At 40.7% G+C, this 22,891-nt stretch overlaps 1 protein-coding gene across 3 annotated transcripts in view; it reads right to left on the minus strand.

Annotated features, from left to right (window-relative positions):
- The window catches only part of slc12a7b (solute carrier family 12 member 7b), an 86,961-nt gene that overhangs the window by 34,340 nt on the left and 29,730 nt on the right, over positions 1-22,891 (minus strand). Inside the window, exon 1 of one of the 3 annotated variants that reach the window (XM_080050464.1) lies at positions 21,874-22,219. The exons of the other annotated variants lie outside the window; for them this stretch is intronic. Within the exon in view, the coding sequence (XP_079906590.1) occupies positions 21,874-21,994 (121 nt within the window). The 5' untranslated portion in view covers positions 21,995-22,219. Of the gene's footprint in view, positions 1-21,873; positions 22,220-22,891 lie in introns of those variants that run through there. 3 annotated transcript variants of the gene reach the window in all.

Genomic DNA, 22,891 nt, shown 5'->3' on the forward strand with positions numbered 1-22,891 from the left:
AGCTTCCTTGAAATATGTGCTTAAATTGTAATGCAAGGAACCAAAACCTCGATATGACATTAAATTCATTTACTTGGAAGAATGAACTTGTTTGAAACTTGCTAAAACTAGTTTAGTATTGTATGATACAGTCACATCTGACAGTATGCGGATACATGTCCATTGCCATTACACACTTTAATTGGGTTCCATTTTAAATCTCCTACACCATGAGTTAGGGTCTTGTGTTACAACCAAACTCCTCTTTAGGACTGCTAATAGTCAATCGGTAGAAATAAAACACACCATCTTCTCTTCATCTCCACTCCAACAACCACAACAGAAGTCACACAGTCCGTCTACATCACACGCAGTATCCGAGCGCTCTTCAGAAGAGACATTCTAGCACCAAACTGTGAACCGCACTGTGTCTTTGCTGCTGGGGGCCAGCAACCTGCACAGCAACGCACTGAACACATGTTTATTGGTTTGATTACATAGAGTGTGGAGGATAAAATACCATACGTGCTGCAGTCAAGCCCAAGTGTTAACAGTGAGGGGATAGAGTGGACTTTCTTACCAGGCAAATACATTAGTTAAAGATAATCAGTGTGAGCATCATATGACCAATGGAAAATAAGTCTCTGTTTGTGTCTTTGTCATGCTACTTTATTTGAAAGCATGAATGTATTCAATTCCAATGACAATGAGGCAAGTGTTCTGTCGACACCAATTCATTTGGTTTGCTTAAGGGGAAAAACATATCCAAACCAAGCATGAGATAGATAGATCGATACATGTATTTCCAATAATTGAATTGTCCTTGTTCCCTGTGAAGTTTCAATACAAACCTCGTGTCATCTGAGTAATGGGTGAGAAAATCTTTAGTTGAAGTAGATACTGGCTATCGTAGACAATAGAATACTGTGAATAAAAGCCAATTAAAACGGTATGGTTCAAAAGGAATGAATTAAGTCAAATACAACAGGAAACAAAACAGAGGTGGGGAACGTAAAGGCCTATAAAAGAAGAGCAAAGAAGTCAACACCAGAGCACCCGCAGAGAACTAGCACAAGGGCAACCGGGCGGAGGAAAAAAATGAAACCGACAGCCTCCCCAGTGTCTAGACACAACCAATGAAGCCATTCCTGCAGTAAGTCACCTTCATCACTACTTTTAAAAGACTAAACCTTATCAGCGGCAGCTTAAACTGCATACCAGCAGTGCAATGCAGTTGTTGAATAATGTAATATCAGACAGGATACTTTTATACTTTATATGTATTCTGAAAGCCACAATATTTCATATACAGTACTGTAGAGGCAAAAAGATCCGACAAAGGCCACTGAGTGAACATGATGACTCCAGTGCCTCCTTAACTACGTTGCTGTAAACTCACTTTTGTTGCATTGGCCATTAACGCAAGTTGAGACTTTGACACTCCTAATTTTTTTTTCATGTATGGTATTTTGTATTGTATCTTGTACAGCACTTTGGTCAACTGATGTTGTTTTAAAATGTGCTATCGAAATAATTTTGACTTTGACTTTATGTTTAGTTTCTAACTGGATAGAGTGTGTACCACTAAGGCCAAGTCCTTGTGTCTCAACGTCCCTGGCCGGGGCTATTACCTGCATATCCACCCCCTTTTTTCACACTCTGAACTGTACCATCAGATGAAAAAAGGTGCAAACACAAAACACACACAAACATGTCCAAATGACAAAGGAAATAGGAAATCATCTGAAAGCAGATAAATATTTCTCATTTCCACCTGAAAATTGTCTGAAGCAAATAATGGATTACAACGATAGCTGCAGATTAGTTTTCCGTTGATAGAGTAATTGATCAAACAACAAATGGTTTAAGCTGATACACCTAACTGTTGGACTTTACCTGGTCCATCCAGGAAAGCACCAGATGAAAATGTGTCATGTAATGGGGTGGGCAAAGTGGCAAAAATATCATATTGCAAAATAATTTAAGGCAGGATCATCTAGATTTTATCATAAATCTTTAATTTTACATTTGGTTTAGACTATTCTACAAGTTAAGGCAAATGCAGGGCCCACAGTTTTGTTTTAAAACATTTGGTATATAGACTTAGGTTTGGTTCTAGGTTCCTCAAAATGATTTGTTTTTTTTATTTGAAGAATTACACGTAGTCTAAGTTTATGTGTTTTTTAAACTGTAGGCTCTGCAAAAGCAACCACATTCCCCCTCTGCTGAAACTTCATAGTACACCTTAGAAATATAGCCCTAAAAGAAAAAGACAATTTTACCTTTTTTGCCCTTTTCCAAGGCTTGTGTTAGCGATGTTAGTTTTTCCCTGGTGATTGTTGCGTTAGCCTCTGCTGCTAATGCTGCTGCAGCAGCGTGGATCCTCATGGTTTGACCTCCTCTATAATGGTTCAGAAGATTCCTTTTCAGGTGATTGAAAAGGGGGTTTCCTGTTGCTATTCAACGTTTTAATCTATTGGGTGCATCTTTGAATATAGTACTTTTGTTTGCTCTTCCATCTCCTGGGAGGGGGGGCTGTGATTGGTTTATCTGCGTGTATCTTGCTGGGGTTTTTCCACTGTCCAACCTAGGGTCCAGGGGTAGGGGGTGTCATATTGTGTACGGACTGTGGCCCACTGAGGCAAATGGCTATTTGTAATTTTGGGCCTATATAAATAAAACTGATTTGATTTGATCTAGGGGAGGCAAAGAATAAAAAGGCAAGAGGTGGATTTTGTTGAAAAGTCCTTATTGGGTTTTTAACAAAACACATTGAGTGAAAGAAATCGGTTGAGAATTAAGCAAATTACGATCATTTGTGTAGAGGAAAAAAACTATCTCTCCATTAGGCAGTGTATTGTTTACAAGAGATTTGTGCCCTCCCCAAGATGGCGGCCACACCGCATGTCGGTTAAGTACAGCAGCGGCTAATGAGTTATGTACTGTTCTATATCTATGATACAAATGCTGTAATGATGGATAATGGACACATTCTAATTGTTCACTGTATAATATGGTCATATCGCACACACCCTGTAGATTTGAGTCTTTGGTTCTGTCTTAACTAAACCCTTAGTCTGCATTTGTGTATAAAAAGAATGGGTCTTCATTGATCAGGCGAGCTGCCTACTGTGCACTACAGTGTGGGGGATTTCACGGGTAACTTTTACTGCTTGATCCAGCTGCAGTGGGAATAAGAGGCTTGTAGCGTGGCTTAACGCGATGGTAATCACAAGGAAAGTCACTATGTCCTTGTACCGTGTAGCTCTTTAAACACAGTCTGAGTGGAATAGCAGCACGTATTCAGTCAGTGAATAGTGGTTCAATAAGCTGGTATAGCGGGGATTTAATTCAGCATAATGATCATCATCGTAACTTGGAGGGTGCAGCCGAGGATTAATAAACCTGTCGAGTCGTGCTAAGCTTGCGAGGGTGCTACACACACTGCAGGTAATCATTGTCTTAAATGATACTGGCTAAATCCTCTTTAAAGGCCTGACGGAAGGCTCAAAGTAGTGATGCTGTTTCCAGATCAGGTGACATTTGAGCTTTTAGAATGTGCCTACGTGTAAGGTGGTTTAGAGGTCAATCAGGAAGTGAACTGAAACTACTCTACACCTTCCGCAATAGGTCCAACAATAGAGTTTGGACAACATTGTAACAACACATTAATCATACTACGTTTCTATGTATAAAAGATAAATGGGAAACATTCAGTATTCTTTAACATAAAATGGCATAGTCAGAAGGTAACGCGTGTTGTATTAGAGTTCTTTTTCCTGAGCTTAAAGAATGCTGCTGTTTGAAAGCAAACATCTATATGTATTATCTATCATGTTGGACAGCACGTGGTCTCTTCAGTTAAGGCTGGGAAGTAATGCCCCTCCCCTTTAAACTAGAAAAATACCTAAAATTGCTGATGTTTTGCAACAAATGACATCCCACCTCTTTCACTAAATCCTCCAGTGACCTCAAGTTGCACTTGCACTTCACAATTCAGGAGAATTAGGCAAAAGTGCCAGCTGCCACACAAGTTCAACGTCCCTGTAGATGTCAAACACAGACACTACTGCAGTCCCTGTTGTAGATCATGTCCGAAAGAAAAAGCACCACCACAGAGAACAAGAACAACGCTATTTATGGCAGATGAAGATGACCTACTGTATGTCGGAATGTGTCCGTTGTTCTATCTACATATAATGCTTCCTGTGAGGAAGTGACAACATCTGTGCTTCAGTATGCTATAGCAAATGGTCCTGGGGGACATGGTCCAGATTAATGTACAGTAGCAGTGATAAGGCTCTGGCCTAGTTAGCAGATGTTAGCCTCTGTGCACGTTACACATTTATCGTGGACTAATTCACTCCGTTTCAAGGAAAGATTAATGTTTCTGTCCTATGACTGAAAGGAACTTATAAACTCCTTGGGCACAGGTGCAGGAGGACTGACCTTCAACTGAACAGCCTCATATTTCTATATTGGTGCAGCATCACTGAATATACTTGAAAATGCATTTCCTGTAGATAATGTGTGTGAATGCTTGATGCTGAAAAGCTGAAGCTAAACTGGATAGCTGAAAGTTCAATGATTATGAATTTTGAATATAAAAGAATGGGATTGAAAAAGGTGAAATATTTTGAAATGTAAAAGAGTTTGAATGAAATGTACAAAATGTAAACATAACTGAATATGAAAAGTGGAAAAGGCCGACAAGGCTAGCTCAGCTATGATGTAAGATCATTTACATACTGCAGAGGTGGCAGCCTGCTCTTTGACATTACCTGTCCTGCACTGCACAAATCCCTAACATCAGCTGTTCTAACCTCAGCTGAGGAATGCTGAAAGTGCACCGCATAGACAGACCTGTTCATCAGGAGCAAATGGTGTAAATGTTGGCAAATATGCACCTGGTCTACAGGAGATGCTGGGAGGGGAGGTGAGTTGAGGTAACACTAAAGATGAATGCTGCAACAAAAAAAGTGTGTGTGTTTGACTGAGTTACCTCCTCTAGTTTACATGTATAACATAGTGGGGCCTGAACTCAAACCACTAGCAGCACAGCTGACAATACTGTAGCCAGACCTGAAGATACACGTACAATGTTACAGGTCCGTAGTGGACACATTCTGCTTTACTACTGCCCCATTCCCCCACCAAATGGGTCTATAGTTGTCCCTCTCTCTCAAACTCTGATCAACCAAATGTACACCACCTACTTACATTGTTACATATGGCACAAACAAAACTACAAAGGCATGTTTCACTTGCGGATTTTCTTCTGATAGTGTGAAATGTAAATGGGCACTTGTGTTGTAGCTGCCCTGTGTGCTATATTTTGATTAGTGGTCGACTGGTATGGGTTTTTCAATGGCAGAGGCCGATATTTAGAGAGAAGGGCCAATATATAACACAGATATCAAGTTATTGTTGTTTTGTAAATTAGTTTCTATAAAATATTACCATAAGGGACTTCTGGATTTCTTTCTAGCCATCGTAATTGTTAAAATAGAAAAAAGAATAAAAAAGGTATAGGGGAAGGTGGGGTGATTTGTGCAACTTTTTACTCAAAGTGATTTTAAAGTGAGGCCTTGACAGTTATGTCTCCAACTCAAATATGTACATATATTTCAGGATGTTGTGCATCCCTGGCAATAAAAACTTTGGATCTGGAATAAACTGTTTAAGAAATATAGCTTTCGGAAAAAAAGTTGTCTTGTCGCACAAATCACCCCACGTAAGTCACCATCATCATCTTTCTGGCCATCTGAACTCTCATCAGTGGTGTCGTTAAGTGGAATTGAGATGTCACTCTCTCCTGAGCTACTGTAGACTATCACTTTCTTTTGGTGACCAGCGTATACAGCCATGCCACTGGCACAACTCTCAGAAATGTACTTTGCACTAGTTGCTCCGTGCTTGTGGAACCAACTGCCACCTGACAAATGTGATTCCCCCTACATTTCTGCCTTTAAATCAAGGCTCAAAACCCATATGTACACCCTGGTGTTTCCTCCCCATTAACCTCTGCACTACTTACTTACCTCTGCACTACTATCTGTGTTTATGTGGATGTATGGGCTTTACGTCTTTTATTTTGGTTATTGTTATTTTACCTTCATTGTTTACCTACTGAATGCACTATGTACAGCACTTTGGACAGTGCAAACTGTCATAAATGTGCTTTTATAAATACATTTTACTTACTTACTTACTTATAACTCACCCAGGCCCTTGCGCACAAATCACCCCATCCCCAGAATTTTGGATAATAGGCATGATGCAGCAATTTAGGGTTGACATTGTGCTAACTATATAGACTCAAAGTGTAGCATACCAAAGCACTAAAACATGTGTCAAATGTTTTCAAACGTGTCTATAATTGTTCAGACACAATAATCAAAAAACCTTGATCATGGAAATTTTACTTTGAAAGGCAAAACACAGTTTTTTGAGCTTAAATGTGCTTATATCTTATTCCTTGTGTCTCCCTTCTTTACAGGATGAGTCAAATGGATGGCTCTTCTTAAATATGTGGTCACATTTCCAATTTCTTCCACGGTTTTCTAGAAACAAGGGGTTTTGCAACTTCCAAAATGCACAAATCACCCCACCTTCCCCTATATACTGTATATTTGGGTTAAAAAAAATTAAACATTACATTGCTCCACAGCAGCCACACTGACGAGGCTGTCACAGGCAGTGTGTGTACAGTGTGTACAAACATTATTTGAGTGCAGGTATTGGCCAATGCTGATTATTTTAAAATGCCATTGGCCTGATTAATCGGCAAACTGATCAATCAGTCTATAGCAGTCAGCTTTGGCATGCACTTTGATTACTGTCTCGTCATGTTAAGCCTGTTAATAAGCTGTGATGATTTGTGCAATATTGTCATAAGTTGATGGCAAACTTTACCAGTTTTGATAGCCAAATTGAATACAGAAACCAGGCTACACACTGATCTGTATAGAGGGGGAGAGGGTGTGTGTGTGTGTGTGTGTGTGTGTGTGTGTGTTACTTCTGCAGTTGGTGAGGAGAGACTCCCTGCACTACAGCGCATTAGGTGACCCCTTAAAATGTGACTTTGCTAGAGGATAGAGCAATGACTTCATGCAAACTAAAACAGATTAAATCAACCACTCACAAACATCCTCTACTCCCATACTTCCCAAAGCTAGAGTATAAAACACCTTTCTAAAAAGTGTTTCAAATTAGAACACAGATCTTCAATGGAAGTTATGCTGTGTTATCTATGCTGCATGTTTTAACTGTGGCGCGAACACCAACGCATCATTTTTTTGAGAATGAATAGTGAGTTTGTGTTTCATTTGAGCACTTTACTTCCAATTGCCACAGCCAGCTCAAGCTTTTGGCCTGGACAATGTTATGCTATGAACACCGTCATTAAATTGTTAAAACACTTGCCGCTGCTTAAATTTACTTGAAATAGGGCACACACAGCTAAATATGTTGGCATTAAGTGTGAACCATTCCCCCACCATTACAATATATGTTTGTCAGTTATGGTATAATGGCAAGATAAAACCTGAAAACCCTCCCTGCTGATGCATACTAGCTCGCCTCAGCATTAGATATTTAGAAAAATATTGTTTTACATCACAGTTAGCAATGTTACATAAGGGTGTGGGATTCCCTGACCTTGCCAAAGTGCATTGCACAGTAAAAAAGCAGTTATTTGTCAGGACAGCTGTCGGTGTGTAGTTTGTCATCAGTTAAAGACTACCCCTGCGTTCCAAATCACATACTCTTTCTTTTTACTACACTACATACTAAAGTTCAGAAGAGTTTTAGAGCCACGGGAGAGAAATAATATCAGATAAGGAAGTTTTTTTTTTTCATTATGTCGAGAAATGTCAAGAATAAAGACGAATACTCCAACATGCAATTGTTATTGTTGGAGTTAGTGAGGCATTTATGCATTTTCAGCATATTACAATTGACATGCATGTATTGGGACATATTTACATTTTTTTCTGGCATGCTAAATAGTATGGAAGTATGGGGATTGGAACGCAGGGTACATGTAAGATTGTAACCACCACCTTCTTGCCATCAGTGTTTCTCATTTCCTCTCAGTGCTTTGTGATTGTGGAGACTGGACACCATCCCCGGCTGAAGAAGATGTGGAGAAGCTTGGGCTACAGTGTCATCAGCAATCAGCTCTGTGATTGGTAGAGCTTCACAGGTACAGGTACACTGAGGATGTGCTAATGGCTCTGGTCACCATGGTAATAAATGACCACGCATCCTATTTATAACCACTAAGCTGCACACTGTAGTGACGCCATAAACTGCCTAACACTACAGGAGTTAGCCCATGGGTCAGTGTACATAAGGGGGGAGAGAGATGAAACGGAGGGGAAATTATGGAGCTGGAAGAGTGACAGTCAAAAAACAATTCATTTGGATCAAGGTTGAAAAAATTTAAAGGAAATGTAAAAGTGCCAGTTTTAAGCCTACAAGCAGCAACAAAAAAAAGAAATCAGAATACTTGTTTTAGCATGAATTTCTCAACTTTGCACTAAGTCCCCAACGACAGATGCGCTGCAAAGCCATTTGCCGTTTGACTTTTCCCATCACGTGAACATTTCACACTGAATCTAGTATCAGGCCACAGCACACTAACACACGCCTATAAAGTCAGATCTCTTTTCAGTGAAAGCATTTATCCCGAAGAGATTTAATAGACCAGAAATAAAGCCAACTCTAATCCATGTGCACAACAGAAAGCCCATCAATGCAACAACCATCCTCACAAACAAAAACCACGACACACATAGCCAAATATCCCCAAATTATTCACAATTTATATTAAATATATTTGTGTTAGTAAAGCAAACGTAAAAAAGTGCTTTAGCTAATAAAAACTTACCCTTCCGTTGTGAGCCTGCCCTCGGCTCCATTCTGAGGAGCTGGGCTTAAAAAAAGGGGGTGGAAGGGTGGGGGTCCTAGTAGTGGTCCCTGGGGTACTCCAGTTATGGGGTCCAAAGTGGAGAGATACTGCTAGTGAGGTGTACAAGTCAGGAATGCTGCCTGTGCTGTGTGGATAATGTGAGGATCAGCTATTTCTGTGACAGCGTGTGCGCCTGTGGGTGTTTGTGTGTGCGTAAAAAAAAGTGGCCTGTGACGACGATGTCAGCGGCATCAGCCATGCATCACAAAGCACCCCCCCCCCCCCCCGCCCTTCCACCCACAGACCTGCACGCTCACACACACACACACACCCCCCCCTTCGCCTCAACCTCCCTGAGCTTCTGATCCCCGCTGCGCACACAAACAAACACACATGCGCGTGCATCTTTTAACACACACTCAAAGTGGGAGGAGCAAAGAAAAGCGGACCGCAGTAGTACAACAGTAGAGGCAGCTTTGGAGGAGTGAGGCAGGAGAAGAAAGGATGGATGGATGTCCACACACATGTAGGAACAAACAGGAGAGATGATGCGGAGAGGGGAAGCTGAGAGAAGACACTGCAAATATGTACCTGTTCTTTCAGGGAAGGGACATCTGTGAGCTTGTGGCAGTATATCTTTTAGAATCAATAACTCTTTACTATTTTAAACTGCCGGTGCTCTCTGAGCGAGCAGTTTCATTTTCAATCTGACCTTCTGACTGACCTCCAGGGTGCAATTGATGGAGATGGCCAATCGATCAGCAGAGCACAGGCAGCACACAGGACAATACAGCTGGAGGCTACAACAACACACTGTGTTTTATATGACAAGGCCTATGACGCCATGCTATCATCGGACACTGTACAACTCTAAATGTGAACTGACTATAAGAACACAATTAGGCTACACTTAACTAAGACTGAGTAACCCCAAAAACATTTAGTTTGATTAAATTATTTGGACAAAAAGTTAAATTGACAACAACAAAAACTATCTAGAATCGCAGACTCCATCTTTAATTATCAAAATTGAACAATTTAATTATTTCCGCACCTTTGAGCTAGTGCCTGTTCGCAAGGCAAAACTGCATCATGTACATCATGTACATGTTTACCTGGAATAAAATGAATGAATGGATATTGTATTGTAGGACTATGTTTTTTTTTGTTTTTTTTAAAGAACACCATAAATGTTCAATAACATTATTTCATTTTTAGAATACTTCCTGATATGATCATCATTAAAAGGCATCAAAGTAGAGTTAAAGCACCATTCTTCAGTACGTATCTTCATAATATTTTACTGTATATCCTAAACGGTGTGTGAGACAGACTGAGCTACACAGCCCCCACAGACAGGCTAGACAATGGGGCAGAACAAGCGTTGGGTGAACCGTCGCACTCTGCAGTTGTTGTTTTGGCTCATTAATCTGTCCTGTCTAAGAGCATGTGAAGTGTGCGCTAATCCCTTAACCAGATTAGGCTAATCCTGAACTTTTTATAAAACACCGGAGCTCACTTTCTGCTGCAGTCTTCTGGCCACCGCTCGCCTGTCAGTCATGTGAGTGTCCTTCATGGGGGTGAGACCATAGATAGACGTATTGGCCTGCCACTCATTCAGCAGACACTGGCAAACGTTTTGGCCCAATACTGTGGGGTTTCCAAGAGCTATTCATCATATCGCTTAACTGATTATTTACTCATCAAAAATAAATGATGACTACTTGAATTCAAGGAGTGCTTTCACTGGCCATGTGAATTCACTTGTTGCCAGCATCATTAAAGAGACAGATGTGTCAAGGCGGAGCTTAAGAGAGGCTATCAAATCACACTGTAAGAAGGATTAAGTAGTATCAAGCTCCACTTGGTTTGATGTCAGATGCCTGCTGTTAGTTATTTTGTGTGTGTGTGTGTGTGTGTGTGTGTGTGTGTGTGTGTGTGTTGCACTTTATAACGTCCTAATCCTTTAAATCATGTAGGTAAACAACACTGTCTGTTATGCAATACATGGACAGAAAGGACAGAGAGTCAGGGTTACTGACAGCAACATTGTCTATATGGGCTTTAGAGATGTATCTGACAGACAAGTTAAATGGCTGTTGAAAAAGTAGTGATGTGTCGACTGGCTTTGGAAACAGCTTGTAACGTGGGAATTTTTTTATACATTTTTTTACAAATCGAATTTGTGCTGACCGTGTGCATGTGTATATAAGAGGAAATGTAAATGGAAGAAAGGGGAAGGGAGTATGTGAAAAAGAAAGAAAGAAAGAAAGAAAGAAAGAAAGAAAGAAAGAAAGAAAGAAAGAAAGAAAGAAAGAAAGAAAGAATAGGGTTCTGCCATGGTGTGAGGGATAAGGCCTCTTTAACACCTGAAGCCTTACTGCACTGCGTAAACACTAAGCATGAGATGGGTGAGAGAGTATGTCAGCTCTTTCTCAGCTTACTGTAGAAGGGTAGAGAGAAGAGTGCCTAAATACTTGGTAGTGTACCAGAAAAAATACTTTTTCCATTTTAAGAAATTCTGAACAAGACATGACAAGCAAATGAATTGGAGGAAATGAACATTTCTAACTGCATATTTATAAGTATTTACAGGTCCTAGGATTTTATATACAATTGAGCATCAAAACACCTTTTAGATACATCTTCCATCCATCAGTGCTTTACATTGTCAAGTCAAATGTCATGATATGTAAAACAGTGAAAAAGCTATTGGTCATTTAACCTTAGAGTCCTTCAAACAGACAGTGTAAATGAGTAATGGTCACGTGAGAGAACGACAATGAAATCATCTGACTCTTCATAGGCAGGCCGACCACTTCCCCTAAAAACTAGAAGCAGGCTCCACCCAAAGAGTCATGACCTCAGACAGAAGGGCAGGGGTTGACACTAAGGTTTCAAATGCACTTGCCCATAGGGCAAGTACAGGTAATGTTTTACTTGCCCGAATGTTGTGTTCACTTGCCCAAAAAAACTGTTAAACAATGATATATACAGTATAGGCTAATTGAATTATACATTTTAGCGATCTCTTATCTCTTAAATGCAAACACTGCTTACTAGTCTCATCCTGACCACATAAAACGAACAACAATTCATATAAACCTATATATCATGACATCACACACTACACCAAGCGCTTGGTCCTGCTGCAGCATCGTGAAAGGGCCTCTTTTTGCCATGCACCTTGCCCAGGGGCTCAGAAAACTCAGTCTAGCTCAGAGTCAAGCTGAATGTTAGCTTCCACAGAACAATTTTACTTATTTAAAACGGTCACATTGCCAAAAAGTGATCGTGTGGCATAAAATGATTAAAGTCCACCATGTTAAAGCTATTGCCCAGTTATACTGTAAGTAAGAGGGGGATCATTCATTTCTATTCATATTGATACCATTATAAAGACTCCACAATCCAAATCTTTATCGATACCTTTCTATTATTTTGTTTAAAGAGAACTGGTATTATTGCTTTAATTGCTTATATGATGAGCAGAGCTCAGGATAGGACTTTAAGCAGGTCATAATTCCATATTTAGGCCTACTATTTAGTTTATATTGCTGGGAAAACAATTTTTTTACCCAAACTGTAGGCTATTATTCAAGCTTCCCGCGAAAAACTAAAATTTCTTATTTTCTTGATGTTACATTTGAACACATCATGATGTCATTTTATTGACCTGTGCCTAATAATCATTTTACTGAGCCGACCTGAACACATCACATTTGAACCGTTTGCGATTTTTTTTAGCTAACTAGGTCTTATCCTGCAGATTTTAATATGGATTTAAAAACTATCCGATTTTTTAACTGCGGGACTTGCTACAGTCTCTCGTTTGTTGATCACCGCTGCATTGAATGAATGATGAGACGAAGCGGAGCCCGTCTGCAGCGGCAGCGGCTCAGCAGACAAGTTTTTTTTTTTTTTTGGAGACGGAGCGGGTTGAAGGAGTTTCTTCAAGACAGTCGAAGGTAAAACACTTTTACAGTCCGTGATGCGGTCCAGTGATGGAATAATACGCTGAAGTAGGCCTAATTAGATGAAGATGACCCGACTCGATATTTAAAATGATATAATGTGACCTAGCCTACTGGACTCCATAGCCGTATCGATAAGCTCAAACGTTATTGATTTCTGGGTTTTGAATATAGCGGAACCAGGTCCGTAGGATAGAGCCGGCCTTCGGAACGTAGACAGCGAAACTGCGCGCACACAGGCTGTGTGTGTAGTGTGTGTGTGTGTGTGTGTGAGAGAGAGAGAGATAGAGAGATCGAGTGCGAAAGAGCGACCGTGATGCTGCTGGCTGCCGCGCGCAGCTGCTCAATTGCGAATATAGCCGATCTATTTTGTGTTAGTTAGCGGGGAAAAAAATGTTTTGCAGACTGTAAAACACATGAATACATAGCCTAGACTACAGACAAACCCTCTAAAATCCACTTGCCCGTCCGGGCAACCAAGAAGCAATCTCAACTTGCCCAAACATTATTTTCAGTTGCCCCGGGCAAGCGGGCAACCGTTAGTGTCAACCACTGAGAAGGGCGACCACTTAAACCACATGCACACACACGCGCTCACACACACGCACACACACACACACACACACACAGACAGACAGAGCTAGGTCCACTCTTCTCCAGATGGTGTCACTATCTCACAGTTAGAGGGAAACTTAGCCTTAGCCCCTAACAAACCTCTCCCTACAGTAATCACACCGTTTCTATGAACTGAAGCTGTAGTTGGCAAGCTCAACGCTAGGATTTCATCCCCCAATCTCATCAGACCCTTCTCTAACCCTGACCAGATGTTGGTTGTGCTACTTTGAGGGCCGGTGAGATCAGCTATATAGAGCCACAGGCCTGAGCTCAGCAATACAAGCAGTGATTAACCCTGCATTCCGAATCGCATATTTTCTACTATTTAGTATGGTAGGAAAAAGATTTAGGATGTCCCAATTCTTGTGGCCAGATTTAGGATGGTTAGAAGTACCCGGATGTAGTACTACATCCGGCCAATATTTTTAGAGTTGAAAACTGCATCCTATTTGGGCTATTCTGACCCATAATCCAGTGCGCACGTGAAGTGACGTCACATCGCCTCCACATGAAAACAAACAGGGATGTGACGGATATAAAAGAAAGAGGCAAGATCAAGGCGCGATGTTATGATGAAATAAATAAGTAAAAGTATGTCCCAATTGTAGCATACTGCATCTAACTAGATTATTTTTTATCGTCAGATGTAGTATGTAGAATAGAAAAAATAAAGAGTATGCAATTCAGAACGCAGGGCAAATGTGCTGAGAAAACTATAACCCACATTTACAACAATACACAGGTGTCAGTTGCTTAGCAGTGATTGAACAATTAGTAAAGAACAAATGATATCCTTGTAATATGTTGGTGAGTTAACTGTCTTACAGATAAGGATTCAAGCATTTAAAAGCTGTGCCATCTATAAATAGCTGTTAATGTCCAAAACCACCACTGTGTGCTGCACATATGGATAAGCTGTACTCCCCGAACTAGTGTTGCCTCCAGTTTGATAATGGAAAATGAGGGCACATCGATAGCATCGACCCAACACTTACTGTAGCTGCGGAGAGTCGGACTACTAATTGCTATTATTTGTGACCACATTCAAGAGAGTGGGGGGTATTATATAGCTATCAAAATGTAGCTTGGTTCTAACCAGGCTTTAACAAAAGAGATACTTATAAATCGTGTTTATTGGTATGGTTTGCTTATTAGTGGAAAAGCAAAGTCCTGTACCCACAATGTGCAGAATTCTAACATAAATAGTTTTTTGTTGTTGTTTTTTTCTCAATGTCAACAGTCTCTATATAGATAACTTTAAGAGCAGCTTGAGTGACACATCTTAAAAAGCAGTTTGTGGACCTGATAGCTCTTCAGCATTATGTTATAATGACACAATGGGATTGAGAAAGACATGATTTAACCATGTTTATACAGTCAGGGACCCTGAGGGCCTCACACAAACTACAGGCTGAAGTGAATGAATATAATTGCTGCCACTCTTCACCACTTTGTAAATGTTTCAATTGTTTTTTTTGTTTTTTTTTTTTTTTTTTCTCTTCTCTTCTCTTGTTGTGTATTTGATGTATTTGCATTGAATATTTTGTATGTATTGTTGTTTTGAATTTGTTTTGACTCGACGTCATTGAAAATGAGGGTCACCCCTCAATTGGTCTCTCGAGGATAAATAAAAGTTAAATGAAAAAATGAAAAATATCAAGCAAAAGAGAGCCAGAAGGAGCCATTAAAAGGTGCGTGTGCTTCTTGACTGGCCAGGGCTTATCAGAGACACCACATTGAGGGCGCTGGAACAGGAAATAGGACGTCAGAGAAGGCAGGGCTGTGTGACTGAACCATCCTAACAGACAGACTGAATGAATATATATATATACACTTGACTGGGCTTCAACATTGATGTCTCATTAGCTTTTACTCTATTCTATCTTTCTTTCATGTTGGAATGTATCCAGTTGAGGCTCTGAAGGCGGTTATGGCATTTTGCAGAGATGGTGTAAGTTAAATAAACTTGAATATTTTGCCTGGATCTTGGCCAAGAGGCAGCAACAGTTACATAGATACACTCACAACAATTAAAATGATATCTTATGTCCTGCTCTTCTCAAGCCTCAGAACTGTCCGTAAGCATGCAGTCATACTAGTTTTGGATCCAACTTCAGGGCCAAGTTTTGGAATAGCTTAATTCTATCTTCTCCTCCTCCCCTGCATCCATTCTTCACTCACTGACAACAAGATTCACATAGCACTGAGCGACCCTGGGCGAGGGAAATATTTAGGATACCGTTTTCCAAAGAGTTATTTGGAGATTTTTACTTATTAATGTTTCCATTTGAATACAAATTTAGTGCAACTGTCGGATTGTTTTGCTGTGCTGCAAAAAGGGACAAGCAGAACTAAGTGATGCAGCCAACACAAACACACACTGAGAGTTGAGCAACTTTGGATCTAGGTTCTAACACCCTGTCACACTTGAACATGTGTTATTCACCTAGATGGTAAGAAACGAGTTTAAAATATGACCTTAACCTCAGACTGCGATCGTGCTTGTATGATATTTTTGATTTTGCTGCCACTGCAGCTCTAACAAAATATATGAGCAAAAAGGAAACAACATGTAAACAATATACAATAATGAACGGAATGAAAATGAAAAGGTAAGGCTCACTGCTACATAACCCTTAGTTGTATAACTGAATGTGTTTTTCCTGGATGCCTCGCCACAGCCAATCGGAAACACTTTTAGATCTTGGCACATCGATCATGCTGCATGCTCATTGGCTCACTGACGTTGATGAGATTAACCCCTTAGGGATTGAAATGTGGTATTGAACAACAAGACGTGTTGCTGGATGGTATGGAGGCATTTTGGTCGGGGCCAAACAAAAAGTATTGGACTTGGAGACCCAGCCCTAGCAGGAACTTAAAGGGTTAACAACATAACAGTGGGAGAAGGAACCCAAAAATACAGAGAGCCTCATAGAGACAACAGCCCTAAACAGAACCAGACCTGCCTCTGCAATAAACAGGAAACACATGTCTAGGACATATGGGCAAACGGACCAACGGACAGAGAGAGAGAGACGCCAGGCACTAGGTCTGATCACCTGCTTAGATTCAGCCTTCAAAACACTGATATAAAGTTGTATTTTAAGCTGTGTATTTAGTGTGCTAATCCAGGGGGTTACTCAGGCCCGGATTATCCCCTTAGGGTGCCCCAGGGTGACTTCACATGAAATGCCCCTGTCCTTCAACTTTACGCAACATTTTAAAATGTACTATGGCATTAAGGCCACAGATTTACAAGAACGTGTAGCTAAAGACAAGTACAGATTCACCACACATAGACTACTACAGAAACATTTTAGATCCAACCAAACATTTTGACACTGACAGGAGTCTCATACTAGCCTTGAACTGATGCTCAAATCAGAATGCAACACCCATCACCATGCAACATGTCATGATGAATATAAATATTTCCATAATAAATGACCTTAGGGCATACAAAAACAATAATTAGCATGCAGGTTTAACTCTCCTGTATAGATTTATTTAAAAGTGAAGACAACCTAGAGTCACATTACTTTGTAGTGAAGTGATATCTTTATACCATTAAGATTAAATCATAGCCTAATTGACATTGATCTAAATAGTCTCTGGGAATTGTAGGCTATGTTAAATGTTAGACATCAGCATAATAAAGTTCATCATGTTCATCTCTAAAAAACACTTCATCAACGTTACATTGTTATTACTGAAATTACTCTGTTTTGAAATTTAACCTACTTTAACTTTCTTGAGGCCTATCATATTTGTTATGCAAAGGGAGAAATACTAAACCTCCTTTATTTGGATCGAAAAGTATTGTTTTATCACTTAAAAGTAGACTTATCTCGTAAAATAACAAGAAAGATAAAGATGTGTGGGGAATGGGGATATATCTCGTTTAGAAAATGTCCCTCGCTTTTGAAGTGTTTACTCCTATTGGTTTCATTTTATTTATTTATTTTTATTTAACCTTTATTTACCCAGGCAAGCAAATTAAGAACAAAATTCTTATTTTCAAGTGCAGCCTGCTATTCTGCTTCTAATCGGTTGTAGCATGTGTAGCTCTTCTACGAATATGTTTCTAATAGTAAACGAACTGCATCCGCAATAAAGACGATACTTCCGACGGCACATGAAAGTCGAGCCAACTCGGAGCTGTCTGCACTCGGCTACTCTCGAGCTGAACTGGGCAATAATGAGCCTAGTGTCTCTCTCTTTGCACCTCTCCATACCTTCGTGGCGTCACATCGGCTTATAAAATCACCACAGCTACACATTAGCAGATAGAAATAATGCTTGATAAGCCTTAACTTTTATAACTTATTCCTCCATTTCTTGCTGGCAAAAAAAACTTCCGACTGTTGGAACAATTTGAATCGCGGCTTTTGTTTACATAAATTTGGCGCCGCTGCCGCCGTGTCATTGTGGACTGGTCCATGATGGGGGAGGGGGGCACTTTGCTTACACCCAAGTCAAAATAATAATATTTTTTTTCATTAATAATCTTAACAATGGTTCATTTTGTACATGTTTGTGTCTCTTCCAGTATATGGCCGATATAAAATATGAAAACATTTATTAGGGTCTAATCATTGTCCTGATCATTTGGTGCCCCCCTAATGGCTATATTTGGCTGGTGCCCCAGGGCACTCGCCTGATCCTTTATATGGATAATCCGGCCTTGGGGTTACTAGTGGGTCACAACCAACACTTATGTCGCTTATATTAACTGAAGCCATATGCTCCTCATCATGTCTCCTCTATCATTATTCCAGAGGTGTGGCTTTATGCATCCTTGTCCGTAGCTCTGTGAGGCACAGTGAACACACATAGGACTCCATACGAGAGGGCTTTGTGCAATGTGCACTCCCGCACAAGGATAATGTACGTAGCAACTCACTACCCATGCAAACAGAGATTGAGATCACTCCCCTCTTTAACATTGTATGCTGTTGAAAAAAACTGTGTTCTTTTACACAGCAGAGAAATTGAGACCTTTGTGGATTTTATGAATTTAAACAATTTAAAATTAAGAATTATGAGTGAGCTTTAGATAGAAGGGATGGAAAAATAAGTCCAAATAAAAGAAACAGCTACAGCATAAGCTAGTAGTGTGATCTGAGAAAGATTACAGTACAGAGGGAGTCGTTCAGTCAGGTTACAAGCTGCGATGCCTACAGTGCACTGGTGCTATCAGACTTCTGAAACAACAGTGAACTCTGTTTCAAACGTTGAAAGTCCAAAACACTGTTTGCTATTAGAGTGTTTCATTCAAGCTTAGCTCTTTCAATGTGTTCCTCTGATGTGTATTAACGTCGATACACATAAAAATCCCTTTTGGTGAAAATCGGTGAATATCTCCTCATAAGCCATCCCCTTTGTTTACATACCTTTTCTTTGTATACAAGTTCACGAAGCCTAGGCTGTGTATTAACACTGGATTTATGTTTCAGCGCACACACACAATACGGACAGGGAGCGGATTGTGAGGTGATATTCACTGACAAAGTGATTCTGACAACAAGCATTTTCCAGAATCGCAGACTCCACCATCTTGGTCTGAAGGTGACACAATGGAAAAGGCCTTCCCCTAACAGTTTTACTACATTGCAAAAGACCAAAGCAGTTGATGGTTTTTCTAAATAATAATATAGTTGTCTTGAAATTGTGTAAGAAAACAAGACAAAGTAGAGGCAACACAGCTAATGAAAACAGCTACGGTTCAGGCCGGGATGCTTTTTGCAAAATAGGTGACCTTTAGACTGGACCTCCAAATTGTGGGTTTTGTGAATTGTTATCCAGTAAGTAAGCATTCAGAGACAAGAGACATGGCCTGGAACCAGAAGGGGAGGGCAGGACAAAGGGAATTCAGAGTGCATGAGAAGAACTGGAGATCATTAACACTACAGTATGGGGGGGGGTGGGGTCTCGTCTCCCCCTCCCCACACTTAGCCAACAGGAAGCCAGCCAGCCAGCAGGATAATCAATACCAGTGACTGCTATTTGACTCAGTCCTCTCTACACAACGTGTCCATGAGCCAGCAAAACCACTGCTCTCAAGGACCCTCCCAACCAGTGTCCACCCTCTGTCCACCCAGCCTGGCCAGATCATTCCGCCCCGTTGTAATCATCAAGTTCTCACAAAATGAGAGAGCTAAGACAAAACAAGCTCATATTGCACATAGAGCTTGAATCCAGATGTAGATCAACTGTGGATGTATGTAGACAAGAGAATTGTCCTTCTATACACAGTATAAGTGCAGACACAAAACTAAATCAAATGTGGTCCTGATGCACATCATTTTGTGGCTACAGATCATGTGCATGTGCCTTTTGATTTCTCCCACTATTGTTGTCACTGTAGCCTTTGTCAGAGGCAAATGGTTGCATGGAAACCAAAGCGCAGTATGATGTCCCACAAAAAGGCATCATAATAAAATGCCATTCTCTCTCTCCCACAGTCTGTTAAACCTTACCCAGCATGCGGCCGTAATTGCAGCTCCGAGGCAGAAATTAAAACAACTGGGGAAGTGATTTACTCGGTGCCATGCTAAGTGCCGTAAAAAAAAGCAGCAATTTCACTAACAAGTCTTTGGCACAAAATGTGTTAAGAGAGGAGTTTGTTAAACACGTGCTCAGTGACTTCTTCATGCTGAATAATCTGAATAAACAAGAGTTTTTAAAGGTCACCTATTATGCAAAATGGAAGATGTCATGCTTTTCCAACATCAATATGCGTCCCCGGTGTGGCTAGAGACTCCCAGGGTCTGAGAAATAAACAGCGCTCTCTCTTGTTCTCCACCTTTCTGAAAAGTCTAAAAAAACCCAGGCAGATTTCTGCCACGCCCCCAGATATCCACGAATCTGACTGGCAGGTAGATTCAAACAGGCAGTTAGATTCAGAGCCAATCAGAGCAGACTGGGCTTTTCAGAGAGGCGGGGCTTAAAGAAACAGGCTCTAAAACGGAGCATTTCAGACCGAGGCTGAAAAGAGGAGATTCAGAAATGAAACTGTAAGAAATATAAATGGTTCTTTGGACACTAGTAGAATCCCAAATTACAATTTTGAACTTGAAAACTAGCAAAATATGATACCTTTAAAATAAATGTAGACGGGTGGATATCAGGCTGCTGGTGTTGGCAGAAGCCAGTAGTAGATAGTTATTACCATTGCACAAAGAACTCTGGATGTCGGGGGGAAATGGATCCAGATTAGTGAAGCATGTAGGGGAGAACGGGGTTATATGTCACATGTTCTTCTTTATTACAATAAGTAGGAAACTGAGAGGGGTACACATTTCAAGCCAACACCTTAAGCTTCAATTTAATGTAGGAATGACTATTGAAAGATGTTTTGGTGATGAGCAATTCACACTAGAGTAAAAAGTGTGCCTACCAACCGCGTTCTCCCCTATATCAGGCTTCACAAAGTACAGTCCTTGTTTGACTATTTCGTAATCGAGACCTATTTGCTGACCTTCGCATACTTTAGTTTGTGTATGTATGTTGTCTCGGCCCAGGGTTAGGGACTCACATGGGAAGTCTACCCGGCCTGAAGCATGGCGCTATGTAATGGCTCTGTTATCCTGTTGTTTGTTACACACTAAAGTTCACGGAAAGGTCTTCAGTGGGTGAGTCACATCTGAGGGTTGCATGTCAATGGTAATCAGTGCCGAGAGATGCTGGGAAAAGAGATGCGAAAGTCGTAAATCTCAATTAGAGTTTCTGTGTTGATGATGCGTTTGTGACGACAACTCTAGGAAACCTGGCAGTATTTTGAAACTAATAAAATAAAAAGTTCATAAAATAGAACAAGAATAGAATACAAATTAATGATTTGTTAAGAGAGCGGGCCGAGTGAAATACTCTTAAAAACAAAGTACTAAAAAAAGAAAGCAAGGCGGTGGTGTGGAGGGGGTTAAATGAAAGGGAAATGAAAAGAAAAATGGAGAATTGAGAAACAAAAATTCATGATAAACTCAACTGGCAGTGGCGTGTGAGGGAAATCCTCATCGCACGCAGTGGCTGGAAAATGAACAAGCCTTCCCAAAGATTCAGTCTGCCTTCACATTATCCAGCCACACCCACAAAGAGTTTATTTATAAAAATAAAAAAAATACAGGAAACAGTAAACAGTGCAAAGTAAGCTAAATGACCAGCTTGCACTGGATACTGTAAGCAAAGTACTGGAACTTCCCACGACTACTTCTCTACCTTCAGTTTTTACAGAGAAGTAAAGATGTTTCAAACTTCAACAACGGTGCATTTACTTTTTAAAGCGTACAAATCTGCACATTTGTTTGGCAGATAACTCTGACTTAGCATTACATATCTCATGTCCGTTAGTCGGCAACCCGACAGCTAATAAACAACATCTGGTCTCACCTGTGGCGTCCTCCGCTTCCTCTTTAATCACATTGTTGTCATCCACATCATCCTCCTCTTGCCCGCCTTTCGCTTTCCTTGCATTGTCCTTCACAGGGACAACGGTGAAGTTGGTGGGCATTTTTTTTTATACCATGTGGCTTCCTCTCAATGTCTCCTGTTTGTCACACTCTTATCTTTCTCCTCCCTTGCTCCTTTCTCTCTCACTCTCTCTCTCTCTCTCTCTCTCTACCTCCGTCCAACAGCTGTCCCTCCTCTTCTTGTCTGGCTCTCCTTCCCAGTGGTTTGATTGTTTAGCTCCTGGTGTACTTTACTCTCCAGGGCAGATATTGGGTCTTCCCCTCTGAGTTTTTGTTCCTATCGCAACAATTCTGCTGTGTACACCCATGTGACCCCCCCAAACTCCCCCGACCCCCCCTCTCCCTGCAATAACTATCCAAATAAGGAACTGCCCCGCCCAATGGGGGCAGAACAGACCAGCACACACACTACTTTTCAGAAAACATGACATGCATTTGTGCTGGTGAGTGTGTGAGAGCAGACACATGGCTGTTTTTGTGCCTGAGAGCAGATCCATTTGCCCAGGAATGTTGCTCAGTCTAGCACGCAAAACAAAAGCCGGCAATGTCAGCCTTTGTTCAAAGAGAGGAATACATTTAGAGCTGCTCCACACACACACACACACACACACACACACACACACACACACACACACACACATATATTTCCTCACTTCCGATGCAGCGTTATTTGATCCTATGTGCATACTCAGAAGTGGGCAGGGCTCATTTAAAGACGTATACTGGCAGTCCAAAACACACACCCCTATAAATGGTTAGCACATGTGCATGTTAACACAAAAGTTAAATTATACATTACATACACCTCATTACATAACATGTACATCTCATTAACAGGGGAATGTAATGTGTTACCATGTGTCAATGTCATGCTCTTATCTCATCCTGGGGAAAAAGGGCTGCAGTGTTTACAGAAGAGACAAACTAAGAATGATGGG

This window comes from Ammodytes marinus (assembly GCF_949987685.1).
Source record: "Ammodytes marinus genome assembly, chromosome: 21".
NCBI lineage: Eukaryota > Metazoa > Chordata > Actinopteri > Uranoscopiformes > Ammodytidae > Ammodytes > Ammodytes marinus.